Source organism: Protopterus annectens, chromosome 12.part0, assembly GCF_019279795.1.
Source record: "Protopterus annectens isolate FY-2018-M chromosome 12.part0, PAN1.0, whole genome shotgun sequence".
NCBI lineage: Eukaryota > Metazoa > Chordata > Ceratodontiformes > Protopteridae > Protopterus > Protopterus annectens.
The window spans coordinates 1,046,326,962-1,046,348,148 of record NC_056746.1 but is presented as its reverse complement, the minus strand read 5'-3'; the positions used below and the strand labels follow the sequence as shown (position 1 = coordinate 1,046,348,148).

The following is a 21,187-nucleotide window of genomic DNA, read 5'->3' as shown; positions in this document are numbered from 1 at the left end:
TTCTCCAGGGTCTCCTCAACCTGTTCCCTACTCTCTCTACAGATCACAATGTCATCCGCAAAGATCACAGTCCACGGAGACTCCTGTCTGATCTCGTCTGTCAACCTGTCTGTCACCATTATAAATAAGAAAGGGCTCAGAGCTGATCCTTGATGTAATCCCACCTCCACCTTAAATGCACCCATCACCTCCTACTACAGACCTCACCACTGACACACTACCCTCGTACATATCCTGTACCACTCTTACATACTTCTCTGCCATTCACGACTTCCTCATGTAATACCACATCTCTTGTCTAGGCATCCTGTCATATGCTTTCTCTAAGTCCACAAAGACACAATGCAACTCCTCACCTTCTCTATACTTCTCCATCAACACTCTCAGAGCAAACAGTGCATCTGTAGTGCTCTTTCCTGGCATGAAACCATCCTGCTGTTCACTAATCATCACTTCCCTTCTTAACCTAGCTTCCACCACTCTTTTCCATAACTTAATGGTGTGACTGATTAGTTTTATCCCTCTGTAGTTACTACAGCTCTGCACATCACCCTTATTCTTAAAAATGAGTACCAAAACACTTCTCCACTCATCAAGCATCCTCTCACTTTCCAGGATTTCATTAAACAATCAGGTTAAAAACTCCACTGCCAGCTCTCCTAAACACCTCCATGCTTCCACAGGTATGTCATCTGGACCAACAGCCTTTCCATTCTTCATCCTCTTCATAGCTGTCCTTACTTCCTCCTTGCTAATCTGTTGCACTTCCTGATTCACTATTCCCACATCATCCAACCTTCTTTCTCTCTCATTCTCTTCATTCATCAGATCCTGAAAGTACTCTTTCCATCTGCTCAGCACACTCTCCTCGCTTGTACGTACATTTCCCTCTTTATCCTTTATCACCCTTACCTGCTGCACATCTTTCCCAGCTCAGTCCTTCTGTCTAGCCAATTGGTACAGGTCCTTTTCTCCCTCCTTAGTGTCCATCCTTTCATACAACTCTCCATATGACTTATCCTTAGCCTTCGCCACCTCTCTCTTTGCCATACATCTCATCTCCTTATACTCCTGTCTACTTTCTTCATCTCTCTGACAATCCCACTTCTTCTTCACCAACCTCTTTCTCTGTATACTCTCTTGTACTTTCTCGTTCCACCACCAAGTCTCCTTGTCCTCCTTCCTCTGTCCAGATGTCACACGAAGCACCTTTCTAGCTGTCTCCCTTCCAGCTCTTCTGTAGTTACCTAGTTATTCGGTAACTCTTTGCTGCCACCCAGTGCCTGTTTTAGCACTTCCCTGAACTCCACCTCTCAATCACCCTTTTTCACCTTCCACCATTTGATCCTTGGCACTGCCCTCACACTCCCCCTCTTCTTGATCACAAGCTTCATCCTACAGACCACCATCCTATGCTGCCTAAGTACACTTTCCCCTGCCACCACTTTACAGTCTCTAATCTCCTTCAGACTGGCTCTTCTACATAGGATATATTCCACCCATGTGCATCTTCCTCCACTCTTGTACGTCACCCTATGCTCCTCCCTGTTCTTAAAATATGTATTCACCACCACTATGTCCATCTTTTTCACAAAATCCACTACCATCTGCCCTTCTGCATTCCTGTCCTTAACACCATACCTACCCATCACTTCCTCATCCCCTGTGTTCCCTTCACCAGCATATCCTCCTCCACCTTGCATCTTAGCCTTTTACTGGCACTAGGGAATGAATTACATAGCATTACTCATTATACTATTTAATTCATTCCCTTTTGCCAGTAAAAGGCTAAGATGCAAGGTGGAGGTTTATACTTCATTTGTTACACCATCGTACAGCTTTTTGGTTACCCATTACATCTGTTATCTGCATTACCTGCCTACAGCATGCAAAATGCTTTTTTTATTAATTTTTAAACATAGCTGAATATTTCTTGACCTGTAACACAGTGATGACTATTAAACATAGGCAAGGAATTATGAAGGCCATAAGATGTCTTGCCATGTATACCTTTAAGCAGACACACTTAAAAAAGTTCTGTACATACAAGTATGAAAGTGGGTGATAAATGAAGATCATGTTTTTTATTTGCTAAGTTGCTGTAATGATTTCTAGGAACACACTGGATGCATTTCAACTATGAAAATAGGCTTTTGCCCACCTTTACTAATATAAAATAAAACAGATCCTTACCTGCACTGTTGTCTTCTTTTGTAGCACTTATTCTAAAGATACTGTCGACAATCTATAAAATGGTACAGAGCAATACATATGCCACTAAAAGGTAATATTTTTCTCTATTTTTCTGTTGACAGTTATAAAATGATATGGGCCACTAAGTAGCCCAAACTATCTATAGCATGTTTTGTTGTGACATACATATTTTTTGATAATTTACTTCTTGAAAAAATGCTGTTACCTGTTATCTTTGAAATATGAATAAAATCAAATATTTCTGGATATATTATAGATAATTCTCAGTTTGTAATATCTGTGTTGTAAAATATGCTGTATATTTTACATTTGTGATGCAAACATTTTGCCACTGAGCATGTATTGTATAACAGACTATCCATCAGAACTTAACCATGGCTAAAACATTTAATCATTACCTCTGTTCCCTTGGACGTTGAATGACTTGGCCCACCAGGTAAAGATGGTATGTCAAATGCTGTCCATCAGGGAAATGGATGAACCAGTTGAGTGGCTGTGAGGACGAGAGAAGAAAACTAATTTAACTATGCTGATGTATAGGTTTTAAATCTTAACTGAAAATTAAAGATTTCAGACTTCTGTGCATAACATCATTTACATTGAACCTTTAACAGTAAAATTGACAGTTTAACTATAACAGCTAAGTGTGAAAAATCATAGATGTTTATAATGATTAACAGTCTGTTTTGGAGTGCTGATCTCAGTAACTAGCTATAGATTTTAAAATTTCTGCAATATAGCAAGACTGAAATTATGCAAGTAGGATGTTAAGGTAAGCTTCCTACCTTAAACAGACTAATTTTTAAATGGTGCAATTAATGGATCAACATCTTGGGGATAGTACAATTGGTGAAGTTAGGTGACTTGACTTGTAACTGTAGCATGTTTATAGTAGATTTAATATGTGTTTATTTGGTATGACTTTGATTGCGAAATGTAAAACTTTGAAGGATAACGCACATAAATGTAAATGCTGGCTAACTTCAGTAACCACTCATCCAGCTGTAAGTTGCATAATATGATTAGTGAAAATAAAGTAGAAAAACGAACAAACCAAATCCAAAAATCAACAGAAGGTCCAGGACACAATTCAGTCAGGAATCTAACAAGTCAAAAAGGTTTATTAACACTAGAAGGTCAAAACAATAAATAATAGCAAAAATATTGCAAGCACTTTTGTCTCTGACCATTCAGAAACTTTATCAAGATGAAACAGATACCAAGAAGTTTCATTTAAATAATAAACCACCCACCCCTTCAACATTAAACAACCAATCAACAATATGGGAACAGGAAGCACATTATATCAAACAGTAAAATCACATTCAAAAAGTACATATTTATAAAAAGACATAAAGCCTATAGTAACAAAAACATTTAAAATATAAATATTGTGTCAACATGTACATATATACACACATTAAAATAAATATATATTTTTATTTACAAATGTGTATAAAAATTATTATACTCACTGTCAGTATATAAAAAGATAGTTATCAGGCTATGTACATATACACTAGGTCATAATCTCACCTCTCCAGTGCTTTTAGCTTCAAAAAACAAGCTAGAGAGAAAGCATCATTAATCCATGGCCAATGGGTAGCATTAGTTCTCAGTTGCCATAAGGCCTCACGTCTTTCTAGTTGTAAGGTCCAGGGTCCCCCCTCGGTTCAACCTCAAAGGTGTCTACAACAGTAAATTTGAAATTATGTCCTTCAAAATCATTACAGTGTTTAGCCAATGCATTAGTGCCTTTCTTAAGTCTAATATCCTTAAGATGTTCGTAAATCCGACACTTTAACTTTCTTTCGGTTTTCCCTATATAAAAATGGGGGCAAACCATGCAGAAGGCACAATACACCACTTTATCTGTTTCACATGAACACTTCTTATTCAATTTAACTGTAACACCATGTATATCAAAGGATAACCTCTCTAGTGTATATATATATATATATATATATATATATATATATATATATATATATATATATATACACACACACACACAAAATAGTTACAAGCATCACATTTCCTCATATGGCCCATTAACGGTCCCCTAGCATGAGACTCAAACATATTCTTTAAACACTGGCCTTTCCTATACACAATAGTGGGTTTTTCGCCTACACATTGTCTAATATCATTACATGTGGATATAATCACCCAATTTGTATAGAAAATGTCAGCAATCTGCCTGCTAGACCTACTATAAGATGTGATAAATGCAGAGCAAAAATTTATTCTTTCTAATTTATTGTTCTCAGTTACACCCGCTTCCATGTCTAAAGTCAGTCTGGTTGTCTGTGTGTTAGCGACATCATTGGGTTGGATGATCTCTCTTAAAGCACCAGAATGTTGATCCAAAATAGCTTTGAAGTGTCCCCTTTCCCTTTTATTAATAACTTCAGCCGTCACTTCATTTACAAGGCCAGCTGGGTAACTCCTTTTTTAAAAACATGCCTTTCAACAATTCACATTCAGTTAGGAAAATAAGGTAACCATGCGTGCAGCCCTTACAAATTGGCCCTTTACTACATTTCTGTTTATAGGGATGAGCACTGTTGAAATGTAAAAAAACTATTAGAATACGTCTCTTTACGAAAAATTTCCGATCTAAATGTACGTGAAGAGTCATCCTTGACTAATCTAACATCTAAACAGGCAATTTCCCTATTATCAAAATTGTAGGTAAACTTTAAAAACTGCGTAGAACTATTAATGTAACACAGAAAGTCAGTAATCATTTCTTGAGGGCCAACCCAAAAAATAAAAATGTCATCCAAAAAGCAGATGTACATTCTGCAGTGGGCATAAAAAAACTGAATTAAACAAAAACTTTTTATCCCACTGAACCATTACAATGTTTGCATATAGGCCCCCGCACGGTGAACCCATAGCTATCCCCTTCTGTTTGAAGAAAAAAATGTTTCCTCAAAAAATATGACATTATTCTTAAGAACTAATGCTAATAACTGTTCATAAAAGTTAACAGTTAACTGAGGTATACCCTTTCCAACCAAATAGTCACAGAACCACTCAAGGCCTATATCATGTGGTATGGCGGTGTATATGAATCTTTCATGTTAATAGTGATAAAAATAGCAGTCTCCACATAGTCTAGATTATTAATCCTATCCAAAAAATCCCATGAATCCCTGCACAAACTGTTTTCACTGAACAGTAAAGGTTTTAAGTTTAATGTCTAGAAAATTTGCTAGTGGGTAAGTTATGGATCCCTGACCATCTACAGTGGGTCGCATAGGAGGATTATCTAGATTCTTATGTATCTTTGATAAACCAAAGATACATGGTATTTTTGGATAAGATACAGACAAATAGTTTAATTCATCGATAGAAATAGATCCTTCAATGAATAAATCATTAAGTTAATTCCTTATTCTGTATGTTCCATTTAGTTCATTCAGGGAGATGTTTTCATAAGCATCATTAGCCAATACTTCCTTCATTCTTAAGTTATAATCACATGTATTCATAACAACAACCCCACCCCCTTTATCAGCTTTTATGATTCTAACATCACCGTTCTTTTTCAACATAGCCAAACTTTCAATTTCACCCTTACTTAAATTTGAGATACAAACATCCCTATTCAGATTTCTAATATCAGTTTCACATAATTTCTCAAATATTTGTAAAGAAGGGTGAATGGTGGCATTATAGGTACTCGAAATATGTAATGGGTTACTCACATATTCAAATTCAAAAAAGGAAGTCAGCACCAAGAGTGATAACTTGGTTTATTCTAAATAATGACAAATCAAACTGGTTTTGTCAACTTATTTGCCGAAACCGGTTTGATTTGTCATTATTTAGAATAAGTACAATACCACAAGACAAAAAGTCTCTCCAGGAGGCAGACTGTAGTAATTCCAAAATAGCTTCAGGGATAATCCACAGATATCAGACCTCAGTAGCAATTTCACAAGGAAAAACAGGAACAACTCGAATCCGATAAAACACAGTGCTGCTTTATTTAAACCACAACACAAGCGCTTTCACTACTGCTTCTTCATGTGTATGAGGAGAGTCAGAATAGCACCTGTTTAAATATTACATCAAAGCACATGATCACTTATCTTAAAGGCAACCAATCAAATAAAAGCTTACCTATAGGACAAAACATTTTTCATCAATTAAAATGCATATATATATATATAAAAATAAAAATAAAACAAGTGAAAATACATACAATATAGATATATAAAAATATATAAAAACAGTCAATTAGATATTACCTACGTAATTTCCTTTTCTTTAATGTTGGTTTCATAGGCATGTTATCATTCAAACCATGGCCAAATGTAGCCCTCAGCATAACAATCCACCTGGCTTCAAGTTCTTCCATTTCTCCCCTAACATCACTAAACCTGTCATTAAGAATAGCTCTTGATAATGACCATAAACTTAAAGCTATGACTTGTACCTTTCTCTGAAACATGCTTGGACAGGGCATTAACCCTGGACCCTTTAGCAATATGGTACACATGTTCCCTAATTCTCTCCTTTAACATCCTATCTGTTTTTCCAACATAAAAGCTTTGACACAGAGAGCACACTGCAAGATAAACTACATGCTGGGTATGGCAACTAGCATTAACTCTAACATCAAATACTCTCTTGGTGTCAGGATGCTGAAAGGAAGCTCCTTCCAAAATGTAAATACACTGATTACAACCACCACATGGTTTGGTGCCAAGAACCGGATCATTTGAGATACAACTTCTAGGTGTACAAAACCTCCTCTTCAAATTTCTCTTGTTTTTGAAAGTAAACTGAGGTATCTCACCTGCTATATCTTTCAAAGCTGGATCCATCATCAATATGTTCCAATGGTCATTAAACACATTGGTATACTTCCTAACATCTCTGGTATATGGAATACACATGCCCAGTGTGGTGTCCCTGCTGGAAAGATTCTTCTCCCTCATACCTCTACAAGAGAAATATGGTTTGGCTCTACTGGTCCTTAGTTGTTTGACCTCAGAACTACTGGCCTCTACCATCCTCCCTTCATATCCTCTACCCTTTAATTCCTCACTAGTGGTCATAACCTGTTGCTCAAAATCACTATCTCTGACATTCAACCTAGAGGCTCTGAAAAATTGATTTTGTACAATGTTAGTGAAGACATACCTCGGATGCATGCTGTCCCTACTAAGTAGACTACTAACATAGCATTCCTTCCTATGTAATTTTGTAGAGATAACTCCTAATTCATTTTTCTCTACAAATACATCCAGAAAACTAATGCCTGATTTAGAGTAACCCAAAGTAAACTTCAAAAAAGTGGTGGTCCCATTTATGTAGTTAACAAAAGCTTTCAACTCATTCTCAGTGCCTCCCCACAAAATAAAAAGATCATCAACAAATCTCCGGTATAAAATAATATTCCCTTTGTAAGGACTGGAGTGTATAAATTCTAACTCCCAAGCCAACATTACCCCATTAGCATAGCTGTTAGAACAGGAACTGCCCATAGCTACACCATTCTTCTGATGGTATACTTTGCCATCAAACATGAAAACATTATTCTCTAAAACAATGTTTAACAGATCCTGTATCAGGGCTACCTCTTCACCCCTGTACAAATCACTAGAGGATAATAGTCTACTCAAGAATTCAACACCTGCGGAATTAGGGATAACAGTGAATAACGAAACCACATCTAGAGTGACTAAAAACACATCTTCCATCCTCACATTGTTTTCAGTACATTCAAATAAATCATGTAAAAAATGTTCAGTATCTCGTAATAATGTTTCATACCTCTCTAGTAGCGGTTTCAATTTAGCATCTAAATATATAGAAATAGGCTCCGTACACCACCCTCCCCCTGAGACAATCGGTCTCATGGGGGGCCTAACCATACACTTGTGTAGCTTGGGCAGTCCCTGTATCTGAGGTACAACATAATTCTCAACCAAAAAATACTTCAACAATTCACTATTCAAAAATCCATATTCCCCCAACAACTTAATCTCATTATTAATAGAGAGTGCCATCATCTTCACTCTCTGTAAGGTGGTGGGTTCATAAAAACTCACGTCTGATAGCATTTCATCCATAAGCTCATTAAAAGTTTCTACATCAAAAACTACAATCCGACCTCCTTTATCAGCTGGTCGTATGACCAACTTTTCATTATTCTCCAGCTCATGCAACGCACAGAACTCTTGTTTGTTAAAATTATTCTTACTATAAGTTTTCTTCAAAAAATAAGTAATAATAATAATAGTAATAATATTGCAAAAATAAGTTAATCCTTCGGGGTTTGCTTAAGCCGCAGGATTCACCGGCTAAGGCTCAGCCTGTGAAATCCTCAGCCATCCAAGTCTTCGGGTCCGAGTTTTAAGCTGTCGGGTGAAGCAGCACCATCTGCCTCGGCTCCGGCCTCCCTCACAGTCGGCTCCAACAAGAACTTCGGAGCCGTCCGTGAGTCGAAAAAGATCTAGGTCTCCTTTCTTGGAGTCGATACGCTCGGCTCCACAGTCACCTCTGCTCCAATCGGAGTGCAGTCATAAGTCATCTCACTCCTCTCGGTCCTCCAGACTTACAGATCATGATTTGGAGAGAGTGGTGAGCAGGTTGCTGAAATCGCAGGCCCTAGCAAAAATGCTGTCCAGCCCCCCCCCCCTCATCTGGTGTTGGCTCCGTCCACTTCTGAAAATATTCCTCCTCCGACTCCTCCCTTGAGTTCGGAGCTGGAGTTCATTGGGGTACGAGTTGTGGAACCGTCGGCTCTGATACCTTCTCCTTCGTTTACGACATCGACTCTGATCCCATCCTTGGTCCCGTCTTTGGAGAGATCTGGGCACCGAGACTCCCTCGTCGGCTCCGAGAGGGCGAGTGGCATCAGACCCTTGTCCGACCCCGCTCTCCCTCTCGGAGCTTTGGAGCAGGTGAGCTCGGCTCCTACATCGACTTCGGAGCCATCCCCCTCGGTGCGGAGAGGGAGGTAATGAGGAGTGTACTGGCCCCTGAGCCAGTCCCACGACCAACTCCTTCGGCTCCTTCCCCTATGGTACCTACGTCTGCCTTTGACCCTCCTCTGGACCCCAAGCATGGGGAACCAATGCTCCAGGGCACCCCTTTGGGTGTTTCTTCCTCTTCCGAGACCTACCCTGATCACTCAGAGGAGCCACCTCGTAAGAGGAAGTGCAAGAGGAAGCACATTGACTCCCCTGCGTCTGTCACATCAGATACCGACTTAGAGGATTCGGAAGGGTCCCCGAGATCCCCCTCTGAAGATGTCTCCTTTTCAGACATCTTTAAAATCCTTAAGCAGAGGGGGAACTGGAATACCCTAGCCTCTTTCGAGGGTGAGTCGGTATTTCTGGACGAGTTTGGTTCCCGACCCTCCACCTCCTGGGTGTCTCCGCCTTTCGACCCACTTATGTCTGTGGTGGCTCGGAAGGCGTGGTCAGCTCCAGACACAGTGGAACCAACCCCCAGGAGACCTGCTAAATTTATAACTGCACCTCAAGACAAACAGTTTCTATCTAAGAGCATACCTGTTGATGCCATGGTGGTAGCAGCAGCTACAAAGGAGGAGTTGGCAGAAACTTCGTCATCTGTCCATCCTCCTAACAAGGAGTCTAGGACTATGGACAGATATGGGAAGCGAATGTTTGCTTCAGCGACCTTCTCGATGAAGTCTCTGAATTATTTGTGCCATTTCACCCACCTTCAGAGGGATCTCCTTAAAGAGCTTGGAGATACCCTCTAAGATCCATCAGCTGTGGGGGCTCAAGCTAAGGTGGTCTACCAGCTGGCGACTCTGAATTCAGCTGTTAACTCCTCCATGAGGCTCATTTCTTATGCAGCCGATGGTGCGTGTAGAGCCGCAGGCACAGGCATCACCCTTAGGAGGCACGCATGGATGCGGCTATGTAATTTTGCGGAACCCTTCAGAGCGTCTTTCACCAATACCCTCTTTGATGGTTCCGCTCTCTTTGGACCACAGGTGAAGGACACACTAACCAGATGTGAACAGGAAAGCAAGACTCTCTCTGCCATGGGAGTCCGTTTTTCCACTCCTTCCAGACCATACCCCAAGGGTCAGAAGAGTGAAAAAATGTGGTTCCATAAATCCCAGGGAGCCTTGCCTGACACACGTGGTGAGTTCCCCTCCAGGGGCAGAGGAGGGAACAATAACAGACGCCGCCCTCAGGGCAGGGGGGGTTTGCAGAACCAGCGCAGCAGAGAATCCTTCTCTGAGAAGTCCTTTCAGCATCCCTGAAGGGTTGCCCGGCTGCCCGCCTCTGGAGGCAGTTGGGGGAAGACTTTCGCTGTACCCCAAAGCCTGGCAGGATCTAACTCAAGACAAGTGGGTACAGTCGATCATATCTGGAGGTTACAGAATTCCCTTTACTCAACCCCCTTTATCGTCAAACAAGTCCCTGCCAGATGTTCCACCCAATCTAATTGACCAAGCAGCCAAAGAAATTTCAAAGCTGCTACACAAAAGGGTCATCCAGGAAGTCCCAGCAGACCAGATAGGATCCGGAACTTACTCAAGGTTTTTGGTACCAAAAAAGACAGGGGACTGGAGACCCATTTTGGTTCTAAGCAGACTAAACAGGTCTGTACAAAGAACAAAGTTTCGGATGGTAATGCTACAGTCCATTTTACCCTTCCTGGGTCAGGACAATTGGATGTGCTCTACAGATCTTCAGGATGCGTACTACCACATCAAAATGCACAGGCGCTCCATATGATTCCTTCGCTTCTGGCTGGGAGCCAGTCATTATCAGTTCAGAGCTCTGCCCTTCGGTCTCACCACAGCCCCCAGGGTGTTCACCAAATGCATGGCAGTGGTTACGGCTCACCTGAGACGTCAGGGATTCCAGGTGTTTCCATATCTAGACGACTGGCTCCTCACTGCTTCCACCAGGCATCACCTCCTGCAAGCAAGGGATTACACTATCAAAACTTGCTCCAGGCTAGGTATTACAATAAATTTAGAAAAATCTGCATTGTTGCCCTGTCAGCATATCACTTATATAGACGCAAATCTAAATACCAGAAACATGTTTGCGAACCTTCCACCGGACATGGTATCAGAAATTCGCCAACAAGTACAGATTTTATTACCATGCAAAATGATTCAAGTCAGGTTCGTCCTTCGAACACTGGCTTCCAATGGCATCAGCAATTCTTCTTGTCCCCCTGACCCGCTTACACATGAGAATCCTCCAGTGGCTTCTATTCACACAGTGGTCCTTCCAACAGCTTCCCATGTCTCACAAAATTATGATCACAGAAGCATGCAAGAAGCTCCTCGCTTGGTGAATGGTCTTCCTATCAGTGTCCCAGGGCAGACCATTTGTGCCATCCCCTCCAGTTGCCACAGTGACCATGGACGACTCCCTGATAGGGTGGGGGGGGCCTTATCATAGGCAGGATAGTCCACGGCACCTGGCAGCCTCACGAGTACAATTTGCATATAAATGTCTTGGAGATGAGAGCCGTGCTTTTAGCATTGCAGGCCCCTCAGGACTCTCTCATTCCCGGGACCATTGCAATTCAAACGGACAATATGTCAGTGGTGTGGTACATCAACAAGCAGGCGGAACCAGATCCTATCCTCTATGTCGAGAAGCACTCGGACTCTGGCAGTGGGCGATCTCTTCCCAACGTTTTCTGATCGCAACGCACATCCCTGGGAGTTCCAACGTCGTTACAGACAGGCTCAGCAGAGCAATTCTCATGTCTCCCGAGTGGTCTCTGAATCAGGTTATTGCGGAACAAATCTTTTGCAAATGAGGTCAGCCTTGTTGCGACCTGTTCGCCGCAACTTTCAACAGCAAGTGCAGCAATTTCTTCACCCTTCTTCCACTTCCAGGCCACTCCCCCAGAGACGCTCTAGTCCACGATTGGCCACAGGGACTTCTTTACGCCTTTCCTCCGTTTCCCCTAATACCCAAACTCATACAGAGAGCTACTGTGTTGGGTTGCAAAATGATCCTCATTGCCCCTTACTGGTCTCGACAGATATGGTTCCCATTCCTGCATCATTATCTTCTCGAGCAGCCTTGGATTCTGGATCCTATTCCAGATCTACTGATTCATCAGTCGGGCAGACTGCATCTATCTCTTCAAACACTCCAGCTCACAGCTTGGTTGCTCCACTTCCAACATTAGCCAGGCTTCCTAATATTTCCTCCTCTGTGCGGGAAATTATTATCTCATCACACAAATCCACAACTAATAAAACTTGCGCTAGCAAGTGGAAACGTTTTTCTTGCTGGGCAGAGGCTAAGAATATAGATCCCTTTTCAGCCCCTGTCCACGAGATTCTGGAATTTTTAGCGGAACTCTTTCATTCTGGTTCCGCTTCTGCTACAATCAGGGTTCAGTTAGCTGCCATTTCAAATTTTCACATTGGTTTGTCTTCTGATAACATCATGTCTCACAAGCTGTGTAAAGCCTTCCTCAAAGGAACCGCTCTGCTCAGGCCCCCAGTGAGGGATCCCCCGCCTCCGTGGGATCTAAACTTGATGCTAGCTTCCCTAATCTTGCCACCTTTTGAACCTGCAGCATCTTGTTCCATTGTTTTTATCCTGGAAGACTCTCTTTCTGGTAGCCATTACTTCTGCCAGACATGTTTCGGAGCTTCAGGCTCTATGTATTCGTCCCCCATACTTAGTTTTCCATAACGATAGGGTCGCTCTGTGGAGCAGTCCTTCCTTCCTTCCTAAGGTCTGTACACAAAATAATTTGAATCAGTCCATAGACCTTCCTGTGTTCTTTCCTAATCACACCAATAATGCAGAATATAAATTGCACCAGTTAGATGTACACAGACAGCTGCGTTATTATTTGCATAGGACAAAGGACATCAGGAAGTCGAACCAGCTCTTCCTTTCCTATGCTGAGGGCAGACAGGGCCTTCCGGTCTCAAAGGTAACATTATCTAGATGGTTGTCTCACATTATTTCATTCATTTACCAATTGAGAAACAAGAAATTATCTACCAAACCTAAAGGCTACTCTACTAGGGCATTGTCTACCTCGGTGGCCTTCCAATCTAGGTTGCCCATGGAGTCTATCTGTGCAGCTGCTATGTGGGCTAACCCACATACTTTAATTTCTCATTACAAATTAGACATTGCTTCCAGGAACAGGGCTGAATTTGGTTCCACTGTTCTGAAGAGTCTGTTCCATTGAGCCACCCAGGATAGTAGGTGCTAGGAACGCTGTCCCAACCAGCAAGAATGAAGGCGAGATAGACAACTTAACATAAAGAAGGTATGTACCTACCATAACGTTCCATGTTAGTTGTCTTATTCTCGCCTTCTTTCTTGAGTCCCACCCTCCATCCCCCTATCCTAGTGGATCGAGAGGAGCTCCCTTATTCAGATTTCATTGGCTGAACCTTCTCTGGTTGTCCTTTCTGCTTAGGTAGCTTCATAGTTAGGTCCAAGGGGCTACTAGGACAGAGTTTCTTCCTTAAATATGTCTGGAATAGCTTTTTCAAACAAGATCTGAGTAGCTAGCGCCAGGCATCATGGGATATGGGGTAGCCTTGAGCCAGTAAATAGCTCTCGAGCTATTGAAGATGGCCGAGTCGGAGCCAAGGATCGGCTCCGAACCCAACCAGCAAGAAAGAAGGTGTGAAGAAGACAACTAACATGGAACGTTATGGTAGGTACATAACTTCTTTTTTTGGAGACAGGACAGGATAATGGCACCACCTACAGACAGACAGTTTTGGGGGAAAAGGATTCCAGTTGATGTCACAGTCATTGTGGCAGCCAGAAAGAAGGAACTAGCTGATGAGAGTTTCACTGTCCATCCCCCCCAACAAGGAGTCGCAGGTGATGGACAGACTGGGGAAGCATGTCTTTGCTTTATCAACCTTTGCTTGCAGTCACTGAACTATTTGTCACCTTTTATTAGACTTCAGAGAGATTTGACCCAGGAATTATCAAATACTCTCTCAGGAACCGTCTCTGCTGAGGTTAAAGATTCAGTAACTTCTCGGTTGGCAACCATACAGTCAATATCTAATAGTTCCATGAGGTTAGTTTCCAACATAGTGAAAGGGACCTCACGAGCTGTGGGTTCAGGCATCTCCATGAGGAGGCATGCCCAGATGTGCTTATAGGATTTTGCAGAGCCATTTAAGTCCAATTTCATCCTTGCTCCCTTTCACAGAACTACTCTTTTTGGCCCTAAGATGAAAGAAACACTGTCCAAGTGTGAGAAGGATGGTAAGACCTTTTTTGCCATACATTTTTTGGCCCCCCCAAAGATCCTTCTCCAGGAATTAGTGGAGTGGCCAGAAAGTATGGTTCAAAAAGTCCCAAGGTCCATTCCATGACGCACATGGAGGAAGTGCCTTCAGAGGCAGGGGATGGAATTCCAATAGACATTGTTGCCCTCATGGCAAAGGTGGCGTGCAAAACCAGGGTTCACAAGAATCTTTCTTTGATAAACCCTACCAGCACTCCTGAATGGAGGCCCAACTGTCCATTTCTGGAGACAGTCAGGGGACGTTTATCCCTGCACCAGAGAGCCTGGCTAGACTTGAAAGATACTTGGGTGCAGAAGATTATATCCAGTGGTTATATAATACCATTTTCCCTACCACCATCAATTCCCAGAAAAATCCCTAATGTTCTACCCAGTCAGAGGGATCAAGCAGCAATTCTGATTTGAAAACTGCTAGCAAAAAAGAGTCATCCAGGAGGTCTCACTAGACCAGATAGGATCCAGAATTTACTCAAGGTTCTTTTTAGAGAAAAAACAGGGAACTGGAGACCAGTTCTGGATCTCATAAATCTAAACAAATCTGTTCAATGAACCAAGTTCCAAATGGTCACGGTTCAGTCCATTCTCCCTTTTCTGGGCAAGGACGACTGGATGTTTTTGACAGATCTTTAGGATGCCTACTCTCACATAAAGATGAACAAGCAATCCAGAAAGTACCTAGCCTTCCGGCTGGGAGACAGTCATTACCAATTCAGAATACTGCCCTTTGGACTCACCAGAGACCCCAGGGTGTTCACTAAATTCATGGCAGTAGTAGCAGCTTACCTCAGACTGCAGAGATAATGAGTGATATGAAGTAGTTAACTTCATTTGATCAGCAACCTGTGGGTATCGGATCTGACCTGGATCTGAGCCGGCAGCTTTCCAAGCTAAAGATCCGTGCTCCAAGCTCCCCCCTTACCCATAATACCCTGCTACCTCCTTCTGGTCCCCAGATCTCGTTTGCCGCGGCTTTAACAAGCACAAGTTACGAGCTCCTGGTGGTTAGGTAGGAAGTATTTGTCAAATTCTTGACTTTTTGGTAAAATTAGAAAGGTGTGTCTTTGTGTTTAGTTTAAACCCATTAGCTTAGCTTAATTCTAATATATTCACCCCTGCTCTTATTCTTGTGTGTCTGTGTGTGTGGTTGTGGTTTTTGTTATGGCCGAAGGCCCTAAGGCCATTTTTTCCAAGTGCTCTGAGTGTGGCCATAAGCTCTCCCCAGCCGATGGCCACACTCAGTGCGTTCTTTGCCTGGGGGTAGCGCATTTGTCATTGGGCTGCCATATCTGCACAGCCTTTAACCCCCGGGCTGTGAGGGATAGGAGGAACAAGCTGATCCTGGTGGGTCTTTGCCCACGGATTCTGCTTCTTCCTCCTCTCTCTCAGTGGCTCCAGCTGTGGCTGCGGCTGTTCAGCCAGCTGTACTATCTCTCCTGGCTGGGACTCAACCTCCCACCATTTTCCAGGGAGAGAAGGAGGCAAAGAGAAAAGAGAGAAGAGACAGAGAGAGATGGAGAAAGAGAGAGAGAGAGATAGGGATTGAGAGAAACACAGGAGCCACAAGTGGCGGGTCGACTCTGCCCCCTCTGCCCCGCCGGCTAAACAGCTCTTTTCTCCCCTGAAGATTTCCGGGTCTTCCCCCTCTCGGCTCAGTTCCCCACGTTTCTCGCTGGAGGAGCCCTGGCCATCTTTAAGGTCGTCGCGGCGGCCTTCCCGGCCAGCTTTGGTGGCCTCTTCTAGGTCGACATGAAGCCTTTCAGATGCTGACATGGACCGGATGATGCGTCGCTTCTTACAAGCCCAGATGCAGATGGGAGTGCTCCTGCCTGCCCCCCTCTAGGGGGAGCTCGGCCCCATTTTTTGCCTCCATAGCTCCTTCTCCAATCCATTATCGGGTTTCGGAACCAACGTCGGATCCGAGTAGTCTCGGAGTCAGGGAGTCGGCGCCAACAGTAGTTCTTACTTCGCTGGCCATGCCCTCGAGTTTGTTGGATCCCTTTTCGGATCCGAGCTCTCGGAGCCGAGAGCCACGTGTCGGATCTGAGGGGGTAGGTGTGTCTTCGGCTCCATTGCGGTCGGAACGCACTTCCCTTTCAGGTCCGATCACTTCGGCTCCGACTTCGATCCCCGCATCGGATCCGATAGTGTTGCTCATGGAACCCAGAGAGAGCGGTTCACCTTCGGCCTTCGATGTGGTGAGATGGTTCTCTCAAGAGGTTCGAGACCCCTTGCTTGTGCTATGGATCCAGCCACCATTCCCTCGCAGATGGGCTTGTTTTCCATCATCTGGCCCCATGGACAGCCTGCGTCGACGCCCCAGTCAGTCCCACTGGAGGAATATGACCATGTTGGTGAGCCCTCCTCGGACAGTCCCGCCGAGGAGGTCCCTCACAAACGTAAGTGTAAAAGGAGGCACTTGGACTCCCCCGAGTCCCTCACGGAAGACACTGATTTAGAGGAAGGGGAAAGTTCCCCCAGGTCACCCCCCCCCCCCGAGGACGTCTCCTTTGGAGACATTATGGAAATGCTGTGCCTAAAAGGGGGTTAGTCAGCCCAAAAGCCTTCCTCGGATGAGTTGGTGTTTCTGGAGGCGTTTGACACAGGCCCGTCTACCTCTTGGGTGTCCCCTCCGGCCAATCCCCAGGTAGACCTCATTACTACCAGGGCATGGAAGGAGCCGGACACCGTAGAGCCAGTCCCCAGGAGACCAGATAAGATCCTTAGTCCCCCTGTGGATAGGACAGCTTGGAGTAAAGGTTCCCCGGTAGATGCCATGGTGGTGGCGGCTGCCTCCAAGAAGGAACTGGCACAGGTTAATTCCTCGGTCCATCCTCCTGCTAAGGAGTCTCGGACGATGGATCGCATCGGAAAGCAGATGTTTGCTTCAGCTACCTTTTCCATAAGGGCGCTGAATTACTTGGCCCATGTGATTAGGCTTCATCTGGATCTGGTGAAAGGAATACGCTGAGTCTCCCCCTGAGTCCATGTCGGCCGAGGACAAACGGACCTTCTCGACTCGCATGGCCACTCTGAAATCTGTATCGAACACGTCTATGCGGCTACTCTCCCATGCCACGGAGGGGGCCGCTAGAGCCAGCGGATCAGGCATCGCCTTATGGCATCACTCCTGGCTCCAAGTTTGCGATTTTGCGGAACCCTTCAAGGCATCCTTCGCGAACGCTCCCTTCGACGGTTCTACCCTGTTTGGCAAGACCATCCGCAATACATTGGTCCAGAGCGAGAAAGACGGGAAGACGCTGTCTGCCGTTGGAATCCGCTTCTCATCTCCTCAAAGGTCCTTTTCAAGGAACCAGAGAGGACAAAAGAAGATGTGGTTCCGGAAATCTCAGCAGTCCCATTATGCTCCGGACCCTTCGTCCTTCAGAGGCAGAGGGGGACAAGGTGGATGCCGGCCCAGAGGCAGAGGGGGGCCGAAGAATTTTGGGTCGCGAGAACCTTTCTCCGATCGACCCACGCAGCAGCCCTGAGGGGGTTGCCCGACTGCTCCTCTCTGGAGGCAGTCGGGGGGCGTTTTTCGAAGCACCTGGCACTATGGGAGTCCATCACGACAGATTGCTGGGTGCTTCGAATAATATCCAGAGGCTACTCTATCCCCTTCATAAACCTTCCTCCTTAATCGAGTCACCTCCCCGATGTTCCATCCAGTCAGAGGGAGGCTGCAGCTTTAGAAATAAAGAAGCTGCTAGAAAAACAAGCCATCCAGCACATCCCCCCAAACCAGTTCAGGTTAGGCAATTACTCCAGGTTTTTTTTGGTGCCAAAAAAGACGGGGGACTTAAGACCAATTCTCGACCTTTCTACAATGAACCTCTTCAATGCCAAGGAGAAAGTCCGGATGGTCACTCTTCAATCCATTCTCCCACTACTCAGGAGAACGACTGGATGTGTTCCATAGACCTCAAGGATGCGTATTACCACATTCTCATGGACAGACTATCCAGGAGGTTTTTCCACTTTCGGTTGGGGGCCAGTCATCACCAGTTCAGGGTCCTACCATTCGGCCTAACCACAGCCCCCAGGCTGTTCACCAAGGTCATGGCAGTTGTAGTGGCCCACCTGCGGCTTCAGGGAATACAGGTTTTTCCTTACCTGGACGACTGGCTCCTTGCCGCCTCCACCAGGAACCTACAATGCTCAGCCAGGGATTGCCTCCTGCTCTTAGCCTCTCAGTTGGGAATCACTATAAATTACAAGAAATCATCCCTTCAACCAATGCAAGTCCTGGACTTCATAGGAGCCAGAATAGATAAGCTTCAGTCCAAGGCCGTCTTGACGTCGGACAGGCTTCGCAGCTTACCCTTCACGTCCTAGCACTCCTTCAATCTCCAGCCCCATCAGCGGAGCTAGTCCTGAGAGCCTTAGGGTCCATGGCAGCAGCAATCAGCCTTTCGCCCTTAGCTCACTTGCACATGAGAGTCCTCCAGTAGACCTTGCAGGTCCAGTGGTCCATCCTTCAACACCCGTTGGACTCTCCAATCCCCCTCAGCAGAGTTTGCAGAAATTCCCTCATATGGTGGCTCCAATCTCGGGAGCTTTGGGAAGGACAACCGTTCATAATGCTACAACCCCAAGCCACGGTAACCACGGACGCTTCTCGCCTTGGGTGAGGGGACATTGTATGGGCAGAACTTTCCAAGGTACGTGAACTCAGACAGAGACCGTTCTGCATATCAATGTTCTGGAGATGAGAGCGGTGCTTCTAGCATTGCAAGCTCTTCATGCCTTTCTCCCTCCAGGGACTATTGCAATTCAGACAGACAATATGTCAGTGGTCTGGTACATCAACAAACAGGGGGGAACCAGGTCTTACCCACTTTGCCGGGAGGCCATGAGAGTTTGGGATTGGGTGATATCCACCAACTATTTTCTGTTAGCAATGCACATTCCAGGTCGGTCCAACATCCTAGCAGACAAGCTGAGTCGACTATCCTCTCGCCTTACGAGTGGTCTCTGAACCCCTTAGTAGCGAAATAGATTTTCCGCAAGTGGGGTCAGCCTTGCTGTGATCCCTTTGCATCGCCTTCAAACGTGAAGTGCAGCAAGTTTTTTGCTCTAATCCCCCCCCCCCCCCGGGGGAAAGCCCCAGAGACACTCTAGTTTATGCTTGGCCATCTGGTCTTCTTTATGCTTATCCCCCTCTTCCGTTAATGACAAAGTTTTTACAGAAAGCTCATCGGTTGGGGAACAAGATTATCCTCATAGCCCCATTCTGGCCTCGTCAAACCTGGTTCCCGTACCTACGGTCTCATCTCATAGCTCCTCTTTGGATCATAGATTCCATCCCGGATCTGATTTCTCATCCTTCGGGATTAGAAACTCCGAATCTGGATGACTTCAAGCTCTCAGCTTGGTTGATCCAGTTCCATTAGTTGCCAGGACTCCCGATATCTCGTCCGCAGTTAGATCCATCCTGGTAGCGGCGCATAAGCCTTCTACCAGGAAGGTTTACAACAGCAAATGGAAACAGGTAAGAATTTGGATCCTTTCACTGTTCCCATTCCAGCATTGCTTGATTTCCTATCTCATATTTTTCAGCAAGTGGCCAGTTCTTCTACTGCAAAGGTTGAAATGGCTGCCATTTCTCATTTTCACATTGGAGACAATCTTAGTCCTTTAGCTTCCACTAAGATTTGTAAGACATTCTTAAAAGGAACCTTTCTTTTGAGACCTCCTATTAGGAACACTGTTCCCCCATGGGACTTGAACCTTGGTCCTTTGAACTAAACCTCCATATCTTTTTTTCCATAAGGACAGAGTCTCTCTCGGGACTAACCCTTCCTTCTTACCTAAAGTGGCTTCCGAGGCGAACATCTATCAGTCCATTAATCTACCAGTTTTCTTCCCTAACTATCAGAATAAAGGGGAATACAAACTTCATTTGTTGGATGTTCATAGACAATTGCGCTTTTACCTACACAGAACAGCTGCCTTTTGCAAGTCAGAGCAGCTATTTGTTTCCTTTGCGAAGCCTTTCTTGGGTAAGCCAGTGTCGAAGGTGACTCTAGCTAAATGGATTTCTCACTGAATTTTGCTCACATACAAGATATTTGGTCTGCCTGAGCCCTTAGGGGTTCATGCCCATTCTACCCGTTCTATGGCTACTTCTGCTGCGTTCTGGTCGAGTGCCCTTGGATGATATTTGTTCTGTGGCTACTTGGGCTTCCTCTCATACCTTTATCTCTCATTATAAATTGGATTTAATATCCAGAGGAAGAGCAGCTTTTGGCTCTGCAGTGCTCCGGAATATCCTTCCTTGAGGACCTCCCAAGTTTTTTGGTAGCTGGGGACTCTGTCCCACAGGTTGCTGATCAAATGAAGTTAACTACTTCAGATAAAGAAGTTATGTACTCACCATAACGTTCCATCTGAGTAGGTAACTTCATTTGTCAGCAACTGACCCCCCCCACTCCTACCCCCTAACCTGGTTCTCTGGTTATCTGAATCCTCGAATGATATCAGCTTTTGGTATTCATTAGGTTAGGATGTTTCAGGTTGTTGTTTTGTCTAGGTGACATTGTATAATTGGGCAAACGCGATCTGAGGACTAGAAGGAGGTAGCAGGGTATTATGGGTAGGGGAGGAGCTTGGAGCTCGGATCTTTAGCTTGGAAAGCTGCCGGCACGGATCCAGGTCGGATCTGATACCCACAGGTTGCTGACAAATTAAG

At 44.5% G+C, this 21,187-nt stretch overlaps 1 protein-coding gene across 1 annotated transcript in view; it reads left to right on the top strand.

The window, feature by feature from the left end:
• Positions 1–21,187, top strand: part of SPO11 (SPO11 initiator of meiotic double stranded breaks) — a 1,671,983-nt gene that overhangs the window by 304,125 nt on the left and 1,346,671 nt on the right. The window contains exon 6 of the mRNA XM_044090058.1: positions 2,218–2,284. Coding sequence (XP_043945993.1) covers positions 2,218–2,284 — 67 coding nt within the window. The remainder of the gene's footprint in view (positions 1–2,217; positions 2,285–21,187) is intronic.